Source organism: Enhydra lutris, unplaced genomic scaffold (genome assembly GCF_002288905.1).
Source record: "Enhydra lutris kenyoni isolate GAN:26980312 unplaced genomic scaffold, ASM228890v2 scaffoldscaffold22, whole genome shotgun sequence".
In the NCBI taxonomy this organism is placed as follows: Eukaryota; Metazoa; Chordata; class Mammalia; order Carnivora; family Mustelidae; genus Enhydra; species Enhydra lutris.
The window spans coordinates 888874-905111 of NW_019154106.1; the positions used below are offsets into that span (position 1 = coordinate 888874).

The 16238-nt window shown below is 65.3% G+C and overlaps 1 protein-coding gene across 5 annotated transcripts in view; it reads right to left on the reverse strand.

Annotated features, from left to right (window-relative positions):
• LOC111149488 (toll interacting protein) overlaps positions 1-14372 on the reverse strand; it is a 17761-nt gene extending 3389 nt beyond the window's left edge. The window contains exons 1-5 of one of the 5 annotated variants that reach the window (XM_022506584.1): positions 14239-14372; positions 5919-6068; positions 4157-4339; positions 3017-3169; positions 2189-2279 (exon numbers count right to left, since the gene is read on the reverse strand). In XM_022506584.1, the coding sequence (XP_022362292.1) occupies positions 2189-2279; positions 3017-3169; positions 4157-4339; positions 5919-6068; positions 14239-14271 (610 nt within the window). In that variant the 5' untranslated portion in view covers positions 14272-14372. Of the gene's footprint in view, positions 1-2188; positions 2280-3016; positions 3170-4156; positions 8170-14238 lie in introns of those variants that run through there. The other 4 variants (XM_022506585.1, XM_022506586.1, XM_022506582.1 and 1 more) reach the window with 4 other exon arrangements.
• Between the last annotated feature and the right edge of the window lie 1866 nt (positions 14373-16238).

A 16238-nucleotide genomic window follows, 5' to 3' on the forward strand; every position in this document is an offset into this window, starting at 1 on the left:
TCACACGCGCACACCCCCCCACACTGCGGGTCACACGCGCACACACCCCCACACTGCGGGTCACACGCGCACACCCCCCCACACTGCGGGTCACACGTGGACGCACACACCCCCACACTGCGGGTCACACGTGGACGCACACATCGCTCATCACGCACACACGTGCACGCGCGCACGCATCTCAACAAGGCTGGGGACGTGGGATGTAAGTTATTCACAGTGGAAGTCACTCTGCAGCACAAGCCTCACGAAAACACGGCGGCGAGCGCAAGTCCCTGTTTGTAGGAAACACACTGGAGCCGGTGGGTGGCTTGGCCTTGGGGTCCAGGCAGAAAACTCCTCCTTCTCCTTGGTCACCTCCTGCGAGTAGCTGACTATCCCATAGCTCACAAGTGTGCACTGACGAGAACTTCCAAGTCCCCATTTATGCAGAACTCTCCTTTTCCAGAATATATGTTTTAGGACAAACTCTAAAGGCATTTACACAGCACGCTAAGGAACCAGAAAAATGCGTGTCCTGACACAGTGGACTTCTGGTTACCCACATGGGTCCCGGAGCAGGACACTGTGGACACTGTGGCTAGGGTGCCCCTAGAAAGACGTCTGGCGGCACCTCACCTGGAAACTGGGGGAGAGCCAGGCCATCTGGGGCCGTGTCCTGATGAAAGGGGTGCCTGGGGCACAGGCACAGATCCCCAGGAGGGGCCCTCGTGACCGTGGGGCCACGGGGCTGAGCCGCGCTGCAGCAAGAAGGGTCTGGGAGGGTCAGGGAGGGTCCGGCCTTCCCGCCTGCGCCCCTAGGGCCTGCTGCCCGCCCACACCCTGATTCTGGACTTTGGCCTCCAGAAGTCAGGGCAGACCTTCCTGCTGTTTTAAGACGCCCAGGGCATGCACCCCTCGGCCCATCGGACGCCTGTTCCTCCTCAAACCTCCAAGGGCGGGCAGTGAAACCCCAATCTCACCCAGACCCTGCAACTGCTGCAGGGAAGGGGCAGGGAAGGCCCCAGGAGAGCCCACAGGAAGGTCCTCCACTGACCTCACAGAGCCCCCCGAGGCGGGGGAGGTGCCTAGCCACAGGCCAGCTCACAGATGAGCGAGTGCTCTCCCACTCAGGGGGCTTCCCAGGCTGACGACGTGCCCTTGGCTTCCTGAGCTGCCGCGTCCCTGCCGAGACTCCCGTCTCCCGCTCAGCGCGACATCCTTCTGTTCTGTGAACCTGCCCAGGCTGCTCCGGAACTCCTGGGCCACCAAGGCCGCTTCCTACTGGCTGGCTCTGTCATGACCAGGGCTCACCCTTTCCCCCGTGTCTGTGGGACGGCCCCCGTGCAGATCGGAGTCCACGGCTGTCCCATGCAAGTCCCGAACCTGTGTGGGCACCCTGGATAGAGGCAGCCTCCTCGCCCACTTCCTTGTGGGGCACGTCTAGGCTCCAGGTGAAGGTCAGCCCAAGGTGACACCCTGGTCCTGCACCGGCCACAAGTGCATAATGACGAGGCCTCTCTCGTCTGGCTCAGTGGAAACGGCAGGGCATCCCACGCCACCCCAGCCCTGGGCGGCACAGCCCCCGTGCCCCACAGTGTGCCGCCCCAGCCCGGCCCCTCTGGCACAGTGGGACCACCACACCACCTCGGGCAGAGACTGCGGAGACCTGGGCTCCTCTGTCTCCCTGCCCTCGGCGCTCACGGTCCCGCAGAGCCTGTCTGTGGACGCCCGCACACAGCTCTGCCTCAGCCGTTCTGCCCGTTTCCTGGCTGCTCGCGGCGGAAGCTGGTTGAGCCCAGTCACCATCGAGGCCAGGACAGAAGTAAACTGAGGGCTGACGGTAACATTCGGAAATTGAAAGACACGAAAGCAACCCCACTGCCGTCACAAACTGCTACTTTACAGAGATGGACAAGCACGACAGAGCGGGGACATTAGGGCACCAGCTCACTTCACCTCACAGGGCAGGATCTTCCGTGACGATAACTACGCTAATGCGTCCAGAGACTACGTTTCTAAACTTCCATAAAAGTTCAACTTGCCGACAGTTTGGGGGTAAAATACTCTGTATCCTAGAAATGTAAAAATAACTCATGCCTAAAACCAAACCCTCATGTTTGGAAGGATCCCGTGACGCAGAATGGACTTAGCCTGCGCACTGTGCTGAGTCCCCGAGGACCTCGCTGGGGAGGGGAAGGGCACACACCTGTGATGGGCACGTAGCCGACGCCTTGCTGGTACACGGTGGGCATCAGGACCACGGGCTGAGGCGGCATCATCACGGTGGCTGGCAGTGACTGGAACACACAGAAGACGATCACGGGGTCACAGGAGAACACAGCACACAGGGAAACGGACACACCCTGGTGGAAGGCCGGGGCGAGTGCCTTGGCTACGGGGCTGTGGCCGACGGACACATCAGAAGGGAACGTGGTCCCCAGAAGCAAACAAGTACTTTCAGGCCCTACAGGGGTAACGCTTCCCGACTGCCTCTAGCACGCCACCCCTCAGTGGACGCGGTCAGGGTTGTGCGTTCACATGAAAACGTCAGTTGTGTCATGAAACGTCTAGGAGTAAAATGACACGAATGCTAGCACCCGCCTTCAAACAGCCCAGGAGTAAAGAGGGGAACCAAGGTCTGCTGGGCTGGGACACCTGCAGGGATCCTCGTCCAGCAGGTGTACAATAGCAGGGACACCACCACCGCCTTGGGGACACAAAGGTACCAGAACCCCACCCTCCCCGAGAGCAGTGGGCTGCAGACTGGACCCGGCATGAGCCAGGGGACCCGAGAACCAGAGGGCCAGCAGCTGTTCCCTCAAACCCCATGTGGTCCTGAGACCCTCCCCACCCCGACCCCAGACCACATGGTGGGCCCTCTCTGGCCATGGGTGGGGGGGCATACCCCGAGGGACAGGCCACCACGCCATGCTGCTCCCCCCACCAGAATGCACCACGGTTCCAGTCCCTCGGGAGCAAACAGCCCCACTGAGCTGAAGCTGCCCCTCCGCCCGCCTTCCTGCCCTGCCCTCACCGTGTAGGACATGACCAGGTTGATCATGCCCTCCTTGTCGTCACCCTGCCGGCCGCTCAGGCTGTACCACTCGTCCTCCACCTTGCCCTGCTTCAGGGACTCGGGAATGGTGACATGCGTCCAGGCAATGCGGTCGTCCATGGAGAAGGCCCGCTGAGGGAGATGGGGGGCACAGGTGCTGCTGCCATCCCGAGGCCCCGCCCCTGCCGCCCACTCTCCAGGTGCCCTCATAGCCCCTGAGCCCCACCCACAGCCCCACCCCTCACCCTGCCCCTGGGGGCCCACCTCCTCCAAAAGTCACCCCCAACCCCCACCCCAAGACCTGGTCCTGCCCACAACACACACAGGACCCCTAGCCTCAGCCCCACAAAGCCATGAGGGCCTCCGTCAGCATCTGGACAGGTGCAGTCTGGCCTCTGCCTGCCCCCTCAGGATCCCCTGCAGGTCCAAAGCCTAGTGGGCAGAGAGAGAGGAAAGAAGACCCTCTCCCTGCTAATAAGCAGACCCTCCCTCCTATCCCCCTGTGCTAAGCAAAAGGAGAGAAGTAGGAGAGAGGAACCTAGAAGGCAAAAGAGAGAGCAGAGGGCACCATACTGGGTGGGGGGTCCACCTCAGGCCCTGCTGCCCAACCCCCAGCCCTCCGACCTCTCCCCCTGCCAACCAAGCCCCTGGGGCTCCCTGGCTGGCCACAGCGGGCTGGGCGGCCCCATGCACATGCCCAGAGGACCAGGCTCAGGACGAGCCCCACGGCATCCCTCTGACCCTCCCAGGGACGCCTGGGGGGCTGGCAATGTGCACAAGAACCCCATTCCACCCGGCGTGGGGGTGTCTAAGCCACTTTATACCCAACCTGATCACAAGAGCTGGCCTCCGTGTGCTTTTGGCTTGGGGACGTGTCTGGGGCTTACAGAAGGGGGTGCGGCCAACACTGTCTCCTCAGAGTGCCGGGTCCCCAGCCCTGGGACGCCGTTTCTGCACGTAACCGGTCAACAGACCTGTGCGGGGCCGTGTGCTGTGCGCTGCTGCTGGGGACACCAGGACGCCCGTCACAAAGCAACTGACGGCCCTGTGTCTGGGCGGGCCTGCAGCTCCTGGGCGGCCCACACCCCCGGGCCCGCGACGGGCGGCCGGCCCTCTCACCTCGTCGAAGATCTCTAGGTAGAAGGAGTCCACACCCGGGGGCACCGTGCACTGGATAACCTTATTCCAGCGGGGGTTCTTGGCGCCGTTGTGGGCGGTGGGCGTCTCGTACACGGCATAGCCCAGGCGCAGGCGGCAGTACGGGTCCATGCGGGTCATGCCGTAATTCTTCGCCAGCTTGGCCTGAAACACACCAATGTGACTGAAGGGGCGGCCGGCGTCGGAGTGGAGGACACGTGCTCACCCACGCTGTCCACCCGCTCCGAGTCACCAACCCTGGCGTTCCCTGGGGACCAGGATATGGCCGCCACTGCGTTCCTGGGCTCTGGGTGCCCGGTCCCTGCTCAGGTCAAGGGAGCCATGGCGCCACACGGGGCAGCTCCTTCTCCAACGTCCCCTCAGAAGAGGCTGCAGGGTAGGGTGACGGGCAGGCTGTCCTGGGCCAGAGCCAAGAGCCAGCCTGGAGCAGCGGGGCCGCAACTTCAGGCCACGGGCCAGCTGTTGCCAGGCTCCCTGTTCTGTTGTGTCCACCGCCATGGGCTAGGGGCCCTGAGGAGCCTGACCCTCAGCCGGACAGGCTGCCTTTGCAGGAAGAAAGTGCGGGGACTGACGAAGAGCGAAGGCTTTGGCTGCCCGGGTCTCTGTCCGCAAACAGCCTTCCGAGCGGATCTCACCACTCCAGCACACCACGGCCCGGGAGAGGAGCACAGCGGCTGCTGCCCACCGACACTGACCCTTCAGGCCCGGACCTGTCTGCCGAGAGGGGCACGAGCAGACACACGTGGGATGGAGCGCCATGCCCAGGACAGAGGAGCCTCTCAAACCTCAGTGCCAAGAACACAGCCCAGTGGGATGCTGGCGAAGACCTGCGGGGGAACGCGCTGGCTCCGTGCCGTCGGCCGTCATGGGGACATCAGCTCAAACCCCAACGAGCCCAAACCAACCGACCCTGTGCTGAGCCGCACAGCACCCACATCCCGCGCGCAGCTGTCCAACGACACACCTGCCGGGCACCCGTGGAGGCCCCGTAGGCCGTGCCATGGACGCTTCCAGCTGCAGCTGGGTGGAGACCGGGCGCGGGGACAGGGAGGGGAGAGGCGGGGCGCTCCATGGACAGGAACCACCAGAAAAGCGGCCGGTGGGGCGGCCCAGAAGCACAGTGGGGCCCCACAGACCTGGGACAAAGGCTTATCACGGAGGATGCGGGAAGCCACGGGCCATGCTGAGACGCCCAGCAGCTACACAGGGCTGGGGGGACAGCGAGCCGGGCGCAGACCTGCTGCTCGTGCAGGTGCACGAGGGGGCAGACTTTCAGAAACACCTGAGGATCTGCGGTGACCCCGTCACCCCGAGAGTGTGGCCAGGTGTCTGGGACACAGTTCCCGTAAGACCCACGGTATTTGTGAGGCCTGGCTGTGACTCTGCCTGCCTCCCAGTGACTCCCCTTTCTCCCTGGTTTCACAGAAAGCCACGGACACCAAAACCACTTTAGGCCCTGACCATGCCTTTGGCTCTCCTGGGGGTCCATGCCCCGACCTCACCAGCACCGTGGGGGGCGGGAAAGGCATGAGTGGCAGGAGCACGGCTGGCACGCGGCACACGCCCATCCGCACCCCTCCCTGGTGATCCTGCTACTGCTGGTATTAGCCCGGGGAGTCATCCGCATCCTTTATCAGATGCGCTTCCAGAAGAACGAAGCAGAAAAGCCACCTGTCCCCACGGCAGGTGCGGTACAGCCGCCCTGGGGAGCCCCGGCGCGCACCTGCACCACGGTGACGCTGAGGCGGCCCACCGTGCCCGCCGCCCCTCCGTACTGTAGCTGCTGGGCTGCCTGTGCATCCAGTTGCACCTGCTGCTGTGCGGCCGTGGGCGTGATGCGGAGGAAGTCCCGCGGCAGCTCGCCGACGTACACCTTCGGGGAGAGCACACCGTTAGTGGGGGGGAGCAGCCACGTCATCGCCAGAGCCGGGGGCCCACGGGGTCTCCAGCCCGAGCACCTCGAACCAGCACCCTGCCCTCCGGCAAGGAGCCCTCCGTGGACGGAGACGCACACCGGGCCTCGGCGGGGGCCATGGTCGGGGGTCACACACCCTAACCCACGTGTCCGCCGTCGGCTTGCTCTGCAGCCACTGGGATGAGCTACGCCTGCGAGCTGCGAGGTTCCGGCTGAAAACAAGCAGTGAGACAAAACTGGGAGCTTGGATTTCTAGTTGTACAGAAACCCACAGCTCAAACCAGCAACGGCCCAGAGACCCCACAAAGCCGCAAACACCCGCCCCCTTTTTGCCGCCTGCTGATCCCTTTGTGCACGAGGCTGCCTTGCCTCGGAGAAGAGGGGCCGGGACGCGCCAGACGGTGGACTGCGCAGAGGCCCCAAGGGTTCCCAGGAGCCAGTGTTCCAGGAAGAGGCAGCGACTACCGGGGGAGCCGGCTGCCACACGTGGTGGCTGCCGTGGACGGGGCTTCCCCTGCGGAGACAAGCAGAGCGAGGCCCCGTGGGGTGTTCGATGCACGGCGGCCTGCATGTCACTCTTCCCAGGCAAGGCAGGCTCAGGGTCTGGAGGCTCCGGGCAGAAGGACAGACGGCCCAGGGAAACACAGTGGGCACAGCTGCTGGCCACAGAGCCCCGCGGGAGGGGGCAGCAGACCACAGCGCAGGGGGCCCGGGTCCTCCTCGGCCGCCCCATGGGGACGTCACCAGGATCCAGGAGAGCCTCGAAGGAGTGTTATTTCCAGGAAAGGCCCCGGCGCCACAGCGAGTTGTGGCGAACTGCATTACCGACGGTGGCCACTAGGGACCGCACGGGCACGCACCAAACACCCTAAGGCCTGCGCTGCTGAGGTGCCAGATGACTGGGTCCAGCAGGATTCCAGAAGGTTCCGCACCCGCTGAGGTCACAAGCACCAATGGGAAAGCATTTCTCTGCTGTTTCACTTCAAACGTCCCCAGAAAGGTCTAGGTCCCTGTCCTTTGTGTCCCCTCACGGGCCTAGTGTTGAAACTGAAGGACAGCCACTCCCAGACGCCCGTCTCGGGTTCCCCAAGGCCCCAGGCTCAGCACCCGGCAGCCTGGTGCTCCAAATGCTTCTCTCTGCGAAGCAAGCGCCCCCTTCTCCTGGCCGCACCCCACGCCGGGCCGTCTCAGGCGCCCGGGGAGGAGGGCCCCTCGCACCATCTCTGCGTCTAGAGTGGGCAACCCCGGGGCTCATGTACTCATCACAAACACAAGGGAAAAGCAGTGGGGCCCTGGAGGCCCAGGGTTGCCAGGTGAGGACGGCACTGGCTCCCAAGGGGCCTCGCAGGTGCCCTTCCCCCAGCGTGCCGCTCGGCTCACCAGCAGGGCCCAGGGCTCGCCCTGGAAAGGAGGCCGCATGCCCTCCCGCACGGCTGAGGTGCTGTGGCTGGCCCGGCGGCTGTCCGGCCGACGCCCATGGTCACGATGGGTAAATGCGCCTACATGCGAACCACACTCCCAGCCAGAGCTCTTCCCAGAGGCCACAGGGCCAGATGCTGCCTTGCCAACTGGCCACGGGCCTCCCAGCCTCCGCCTGCAGCGGCCGCATGAGCTCTGCCCACTCCCGTGAGGGCGACCTGGCGCACAGGGACTCAGGCTAACCAAACGCAAAACATCAGTGCACACAGACCGAATTCTGTTATTCTGACAAGTAACCGCTCCCTCCGCACCACACAATGCAGCTCCGAGGGTCCTGTGGGGACACGCCGTGCCTTCGGGGGGCACACCAGGGACGGCCACGCAGGTGTCGGCAGCGACAGCGGTGACAGGGTGTGCTCAGGCCCGGGATCGTTCTACTGCTACTTCCCGTCATCCCATCCCCAGACCGGGACTTGCAGAACGACGCTCCCTCTCTGCTGTACTCATCTGGGTTTTCTTCAAGGAGAACATGCCCTTTAGAAGGGGCGGGTAAAACCGTACTACAGGACAGAGATCGGGGCGCCCGGGGGTGCCGCCGGCTGAGCCTCTGACTCCTGATTTTGTCTCAGGTCCTGATCTCAGGGTCCTGGGATCGAGCCCCACGATGGGCTCCTTGCTCAGTGTGGAATCTGCTTGGGACTCTCCCTCCTTCCCTCTGCCTGGCCCGCTGTGCTCGTGTTTGCTCGCTCACTTTCAAATAAGTAAACCTTAAAAAAAAGAAAAAAAAAATCAAACATCTAATGTTCTTTCTCAACCACTTTTCAACTTTGAAACCATAACTGTGAAATGAGAATTTTTATGACATAAACTAACAGCGCAAACAAAACACGGGAAGGGACAGACGTTGAGCCGCCCGCCAACGCCAGCACTGACAGGATGGGGGACACCAGCTTCCGGAAAAGCCGCGAGGAGGACCCCCCGCCCTGGGGGCTTCTTCCTGCCTGAGGGGCAGGCTACGACGTCCCTGACCAGCAGTCCTCCGACAGTCCAGGTCTCCCAAACAAGGCATGCCTGAGACGGCCCAGAGAGCAGGCCGCTAAGGGTCCATGGCGTCCAAGTAAAGCCCAGAGCGAGCGGTCGCACAGCAAAGCCGGTCTCTGCTGACATCGGTCGTGCCCTGCTGACGTCACCAGTGGGGACCTCCCACAGGGTGCAGAGACGCAGGAGCTCTCGCACTCTCACAGCCGCACTGTACCTCGAACGTGCGAGGTCAGGAGAAAACGTCAACCTCACTGAAAAGGAAGGAAACGGCGCTTGGCTTCTTACGAAACACTGAGCTCCTGGTTATATGGGCGGGGCCCCGCTGCCCTGGGAGCCACCACACAGGTCCGTCCACGCGAGCGGACGCCCACACCTGCAGTCGGCACGAGTCCGTCCACGCAGCACACGCCGTGGACGAGCCCGGGTGCCCACACAGGCCCGACGGCTTGAGAGACCAGCGGGGAAGGTTGTCGGGAGCGCCGGCCTCACGCACGTGCAGACGCTCAGGGCTAATCCCAAAACCGACTTTGCCCCATGATGACGGAGGAAAGGCCCGAACGGTCACGCGCAGCACGCGCTTCATCCTGCCTCGAAGACTAGAGAACGAGGAATCCTGGTCAGAGACGCGTGAGGGACACTGTCAACTGTCACCTGGCTCACGCTTACAAGTGGGGTACACGGACTGCAAAGCGACGTCAGCCGCGCACCGGCTGGGGCAGGTGGCCCTCTGGGCCCGGCTGTCATCACTGTCCCCACGGGGAGCAGCTCCCCCGTTTCTCCTCCCCCCGCAGCGTCTGTCGGCCCACGCGCCGCACAGCGACTCGGCTCGGCGCACAGACAGCGCTCCTCAGTTACGCACGGCCACGGCAAGCTTCTGAGGGGCGCCTGGGGGGCTCAGCAGCTGAAGCCGCTGCCTTCGGCTCAGGTCATGATCTCAGGGTCCTGGGATCGAGCCCCGCATCGGGCTCTCTGCTCAGCGGGGAGCCTGCTTCCTCCTCTCTCTGCCTGCCTCTCTGCCTGCTTGTGATCTCTGTCAAATTAATAAAATCTTTTTAAAAAACTGAAAAACTATTAGTGTTTTGTATATATTTGTTGAACAGCCTTGAATGCATTTATTTATAAATTATAATGTGTCAAATTACACACACAAATCAGCGATTTATATAAATACTGTACCAACAAAATCACAAATTCAAAAATTCATTCAACTGTTACTTTTCCAGTAAAACATCTGGAAAGTTTTCTTAGTATTTTTAATGAACTTTTAACTTTTGCTTGATATGCGAAAATAGTTTTTAGTCTCCTGCTGGATGTTCTTTTTGGCCCCCTGACAAGGTGACGGGGTGAACTCCTGTGGCACGGAGACAAACATGGCAACAGTGGCACGAGGCGAGCTCCCGTGTCCGTGTCCCCCACCAAGTCGACGGCCACGCGACACCCAAGGCAACAGGCACGATGATGCCACGAGGAGGAGCAGCCCCGGCGCAGGCCGCCAGCCGCTGTGAGGCCGTCCCCTGGCTCTGCTTGTCTGAGAACCTGCTCCACCCTCTGGAGCCAGCATCACCCCTGAGGACACTGGCACTCAGGGCTCCAGAACCCCCACCGTGGTCCGAAGACGTACCCCAACACAAACGCCTCCTTGGTCCACATCACTCACACTGGAACCACAGCTGAAAGGGACAAAGAAGGGTGACACCAGAGACAAAGAGAAGCCCTTTGGGCCCTGAGCTGTGGAGGGGCCAAGGGCCAGGCAGTAAAGTCCCAGCTCACAAGACGAGGCGCCCCCACTGCAGGACGGTGTCTGGTGGGCCAGGAGTCCCAAACCTCCCCGGCATCCCAGGGGCCAGTCGCGCTGAAGGCCCTGCAAGGGGACACGTGTCACCAGACTGAGGCCACAGCTCAGCAGGGTCCTATCTCCCAAGCGACTCCATGAAGGTGCGGCTCTGACCCCCAGCCTGGCTGGGACTGAATCCTCGCTACGCCCTGCAGGAGGGGCCCGGGCGGCGGAAGAGCCGGGCGCGTGCTGCAGGGTGTGACAGCTGATGGGCCCTGGGGACAGCAGAGGCGTGTGGGCGGGGCACGGGCTGAGAGCCCCACTCTGCTCAGAAGGTGGGGCTCCCTCAGGCTCATCCTGACACTGGGGGAGACTGCAGTGGGGTCCGCGGGAAGGAGGGCCCCGCTGCTCAGGAAGGAGGCTGGGAGGAGACAGGGAGTCACTGTCACGCGGGAGACCTAAAGCCAGGGTCCCGGGGGGAGAGGACACACAGGAAAAGAGGAGGAGGAGGAGCTGCTGGAAGGAGGTCCACGTGCAGACAGTGGCCTCAGAGCAAGGAGAGGCTGCGGTCACCTGGCTCACAGGGGATGGCCATTTCCAGAGGGCCCGGGAGATGGGACGCGAGGTACGGCAGCGCCGACCCCGGGCACACCCGCGCCCAGCTCCGCGAGGCCGGAGGGAGGGGCTCGGCTCTGCGGTGGCGGGGAGGGCTGGGCCGCCGGCAGGGCAAGCGGGGGGCCCCCGCGGCCAGGGTGCGTGCAGGAGCCCACGGGCTCACCACCACGCGCAGGCCTGAAGGGAAAGCCGAGTCCTGCCTCCGCGGCCTGGGAACGGACGGGCAGGAGCCGAGCGCGTCCTGACCTCCCTGCACGACGTCTCAGGACAAGCGGGCGGCGGACTGGGGGCCGGCACTGCAGACCGCTCTGGTCAGTCAGCGCAAACAGCCACAAGACACCCGACACGCCCCGCGCCGGCCCGAAGTCGCCGACCCAGCAGTCCCCACGACATCGGCAAGTCACACCCATGTTCACGGCTTACTGGAACTCCACCCGCTTACGTTTCCCGGCTCGCAAGGACGCAGTCACCGCGTCACCCGGCAGAAGCGATCGCTGTCCGCGAGGCTGACGAGGGCCTGGAGTCGCAGGTCAGCCGCGTGCCGCCCGCAGGCCAGCTTGGCTCGGGCGGGAGGGAAAAGGCATCAGGAGGAGGAGGGCGGTGCGCTCGGCCTGAACCCGCTCACCCGTCAGCACCTCTGCAGGAGGTCGGGTGGTCGTGGTCAGCCCGGGTTCGGGGGGCCGCCCCACGCGTCTGTGAGGGAGGCTGGAAAGGCTCTCGCTGCCTCCGACGGAGCCTCGGTCACCGTCCCCACGAGCCGGCGGGCGCCACCGAGGTTTAAAGCAGCCTGTCTCCCACAAACTCCCCGCGCTCCCACGAGGAAGGCCGGGCCCGACCGGCGCTTCTGACAGGCTGTGGGCTGCGGCAGAACACAGAGGTCGCCGCAAGAACACCGGCCATGGGAAAAGCGAGGCCAACAGGACAGGCCTGGGCACAGCCCCACGGCGACGCGGGGAAGGAACCAGCCCCAACGGACAGACGCCTAAGAACCACCTGAGCCCCACCGAGGGGAGCAGCTGGCACTGCCCACCACAGCCCACCTCCGCCAGCCCCTCGGGCTTCTCTGTGCAGGGAGGCAGGAAACACCCCATCCCCTGCCAGGCAGACTCTCCCTCCTCTGTCACACTCCCAAGGACGCTGCCTGTCACTCCTCTGTGGCGAGTGGGACACAAAGGATGCCCCACGTGCACCTGAGTCCAGGCTATGGGCGCCCTGGAGCCCAGTGGAGCCCTGTGTGCCATGCGCAGGGGTATGGCCCCCCCATCCCCAGCCACACGCGCTCAAGAGAGCGCCCAGCCCCCACCCAGCCCCTGAGTGCTGCCCGGTGCTCCCTCACCACCCGCTGGGATGGCCGAGCACCTGTCCTCTGCCCGCACAGGACCCGGCCCCCAGTGCAGTCGGGGCACCCGGCTAAAGGACAAGGCCCACCAGACTGGAACAACTGCCGCAGTCCTCACAAGGACCACTTGGCCCAGGGGGAGCGGGGGCGCTGAAGCGGCTGGTGCCGGGCAGGGGGCTCTGTTAGAGACGAACACCGGAGAGACCGGGTGAAACTCAAGCGCCCAGTCCAGCTGCTGGCCTTTCATCTGAAAAAGCACCCGGCCGGGCCTGCTGCTCGCACTAGCACAGGCCCCCCCCCCCCGCCCGCCTCACGGCCCCCAGCCCCTCCCCACGGGCCTGCTGGGCTCCTCCTCCAAGTGTCAGGTTAGGTGCCAGGTCCCCCCAAGAACCTTACCCACCTCGACCACAGCCCCGACAGGCCACCCCCACATCTAAGTCAGGAGTCGAGACCCACAGCTCTGGGCACCTGGGTGGCTCCGTCGGTTGAGCACCTGACTCTTGGTTCCAGCGCAGGTCACGATCCCGGGGTCATGGCATCGAGCCCCACGTCGGACTCCACGCTCAGCAGAGTCTGCTTGTCCCTCCCCCTCGATGCTCCGCTGCTCACACGCTCCTCTCTCTCTCAAATAAATAAAATCTTAAAAACCCAAACAAAAAAAGAGCCACAGCCCTGCACGCACAGCTCCCGGCTCCCGGGTGTCTCCCGCGCTGCACAGTAACCCTGGCTGCGGGCACCACACCCGGTGCTCCCGGTGTCACGCTGCCCCAAATACCAAGCCCGTAACAGGCTGAGGAACATATCACGTGTCCTGCGCTGGCACTCAAGACCCCAGCCCCAGATGCCACCTTCCCGGAGCCCCCAGCAGCTCCGGCCCAGCCCTGACGTTACTGCGCACCTGCAGGTCATGGAGGGCACCCACCGTGCGCACCAACGCGGACAGGTAAAGCCACAGCACGGGCACGAGCGGCGCACGTCGGATAGACGGGCAGCGCGACCGCAGGCGCAGACACTGGCTCCCCAGCCTGGGGCTCTGCGCTGCCACAGGGCGGAGTGTCCCCCGTGCAGCCTCCCTTCCCAGCAGACGCCGTGCCCGGCTTCGTGCGCGTCTACGCGCGGGACCCGCCTCCGGTGCAGCCCCGCGGCCCCCGGCGCGCGGTGTGGGAGGACCAAGTAAGGAGCGGCTGGGCGGGCTCCCTCGCTCCGGGGTCAGCCAGTCGCACGAACAGGAGGCACCGCCGGGGACATCGCCTGGACTCGCCGCAAGCCCGAGCGCTGGAAGCCGCGGACGAGTCCAGAGCTCTCCGCACGGGCCGCGGGGCCCTTCCACAGCCACGTCCCGCGGGCAGCGGGGCCTGCTCCCCCTCGAGCTCCCCACCGCCCCGTGCCCGGGGGGCTCCCGACGACGCCGGGGGCTTCCCCTCAGCCTCAGAAAGGCCGTCCCCTCCGGCGAGCACCGCACGCGCCCGCCCGCCCTGCGGCGCGTCCTGAGCGGCTGCTACCGCGGACCTCCGGTCTCCGACGCCCTGGGTGCGGTCCGGGCTGCGGGAGGCCCCCGGCCCCGAGCCACCCGAGCCGCGCCCCTGCAATGGCACAGTGCGGGGACCACGCAGGAGCCCGCCGGCTGCCGGCTCCCGCGCTCTCGTCGGCAAACGAAGAGGCTGACGGCGGGACGAGGGGCCCGACGGGGGCCGCGGGCCCTACTCCGCCCGGAGAGCCAGGGCGGCCGCCTGCGGATCGGGTCCTCCACAGACGCACGCTGCGGCTGCCCCACGTGAGTCCCGCCGGGGACCGCGGGACCCTCCCCGGTGCGGGGAGCCACGCAGGGTGCCGGGCTTCCTCGGCCGCCGCAGGCCCCGCCGCCCCGCCCGGAGCCCGTCGCCAGGCCCTCCCCGGACGCTCCGGAGCCCACGCCCGCCCGCCCCCGCCCGCAACCTCACCGGCCCGCGCTGCGTGCTGACTGTGGTCGCCATGGTGCCCCCGCCTCGCCCACCGGGAGCGGACACGTCCGCGACCCTCGGCGCCGGAGCCTGCGACGCCAACTGCCGGTCCTAACGAAGCCGCCGCCGCCTTGGTCAGCTGACGGCTGGCCCCGCCTCCCGCGTCGCTCACTGCGCAGGCGCCAAGTCCGCCCTGCCCCCCCCCCCCCCCCGCGCCCCCCGCACGCGCGCCCCAGCATGCGCCTGCGCAGTCGCTCTCCCCGGGTTGCGGCCCCGCGAAATGCCTCCCGAGCTGGCCGTGTGCGCATGCCCGCAGTGGCGGGCCCGAGCCGGTCACGTGGCCGTGTGGGCCCGCCCCCCTTCCCCGCCCCCAACCCCCTCGAGGTGCTGCTGCTGCGGAGCAGGGCGGGCGACCACAGGGTTCCCCACCTCGGAGGCAAAGCGACGGCGTAGCCCTGCAGCTGCCCCAGATCCTGGGAGTGCGGGAGCCCTCACGCGCGCATGTGTGAGCGCTGCAGTCCGGCCGTCGGGGCGGCGGCGGCGCGGACCGTCTTAGCACGAGCGCCTCCGCCGCCAGGACGGACGGCCCCGGCGTCCCTCCACCCCCTAGGTCCCCTCCCTTCCGGGGTCCGCCCGGGCCTTGACGGGCGGCGTCCCCACCCATACCCCCGGGTCTCCCACCCCCGGGCCACGACGGGAGGCGCCCCCCCACCCTCCGGGACCCTCCACACTCCGCTCCCGCCCGGAGGCCCTGAGGCTCGGAGGCCCGAGCCCGAGCCCGAGCCCAAGCCCGCTGCGGGGCTCAGAGGCTGCAGCTCCGGCCTCCGGGTCTCAGAACCGTGTGGGCCGCCGGCAGCGCCCGGTCAGAGCAGAACCCGCTTTCGCGCTCGCCCGCAGAAGGGCAACCCTCCGCGGCCGTGCTCGTTCGTCGTCCTGCCTGCGGAGGCTGGGGGCCCGCACGCCGCACTTGCGTCCGCCCTCCGGGCCCGGCCCCCGGGCTGTCGCGAGTGGCCAGCCCGCCCCGTGTCGTCGGTCCCCGTGTTTGCCGGAGCACCCGGGAGTCCCCGCCCCCCGACTACCCGTCTGTTTGCCCTCCGCTTGCCTTCGGGCCGCGGCGCCCTGGCGCGAGGCCGAGGCTCGGGGCGCCGGTGCAGGACACAGCTGTAGCGCTGAGATCCCCCCCACCCCGCCAGGAGTGTGTCCACCAGCTCGCCGCACAGATGAGCAGCTCGGTCCTGGAGCCCCGCTTCGAGAGCCCGCTTTCTGGGGCCACTTCTGGTGGCGGTTACTGTATGGGTCAGGGTCCCGGCAGGAAGCAGACGGCAGCGCACAGAGACAACGGAGTTTAGGAAATGGACGGTTACGCGGGGGACCGTTAAGCGAGGGAGCAGGGAAGAGGCTCCGTCAGCAGAAGGCGCAGCCTGTCTAGAGGAATGAACCCCGAACCCCAGGCCTGGGGAAGTAAATACTCCCACCCACCCCCAACACGTTCATCTCCAGGTGTCTCCCCTTAACCCAGCCAGGCCCCCGGTTTGCGGAAGTCTCCTTCCTGGAGCACAGACACCACCGGAGGAAGGGGACAGTGCTCCTGGAGCAGGTGCAGACCAGCCGATGCGCATCCGAACACGCTCACCACGGTCGCAATTCTGTAGAACAGAAAAGACACGGAAGCGAAACCTTCTAGAGGTAGTTAAGGAAAAATTATGAAACTTTATTGACAGATGCTAAAGAGTCCTTGAGTCCATAGAGAACTGTGTACCATGTTCATGGATAGGAACACTCAGCCTCAGAAACACGACAATTGTTCCCCAAATTGCCCCTCAAAAGAAATTTTCATTAAAACTTCAGAAGGGGGCATACCTGGAGGGCTGTCAGGTAAGCATCTGCCTTCAGCTCGGGTCATGATCTCAGGGTCCTGGGACTGAGCCCTGCGTCCCTCTTCCTGCTCAGCAGGAAGCCCACTTCTCCCTCTCCCTCTGCCCCTGCTTGTGTTCCCTGTC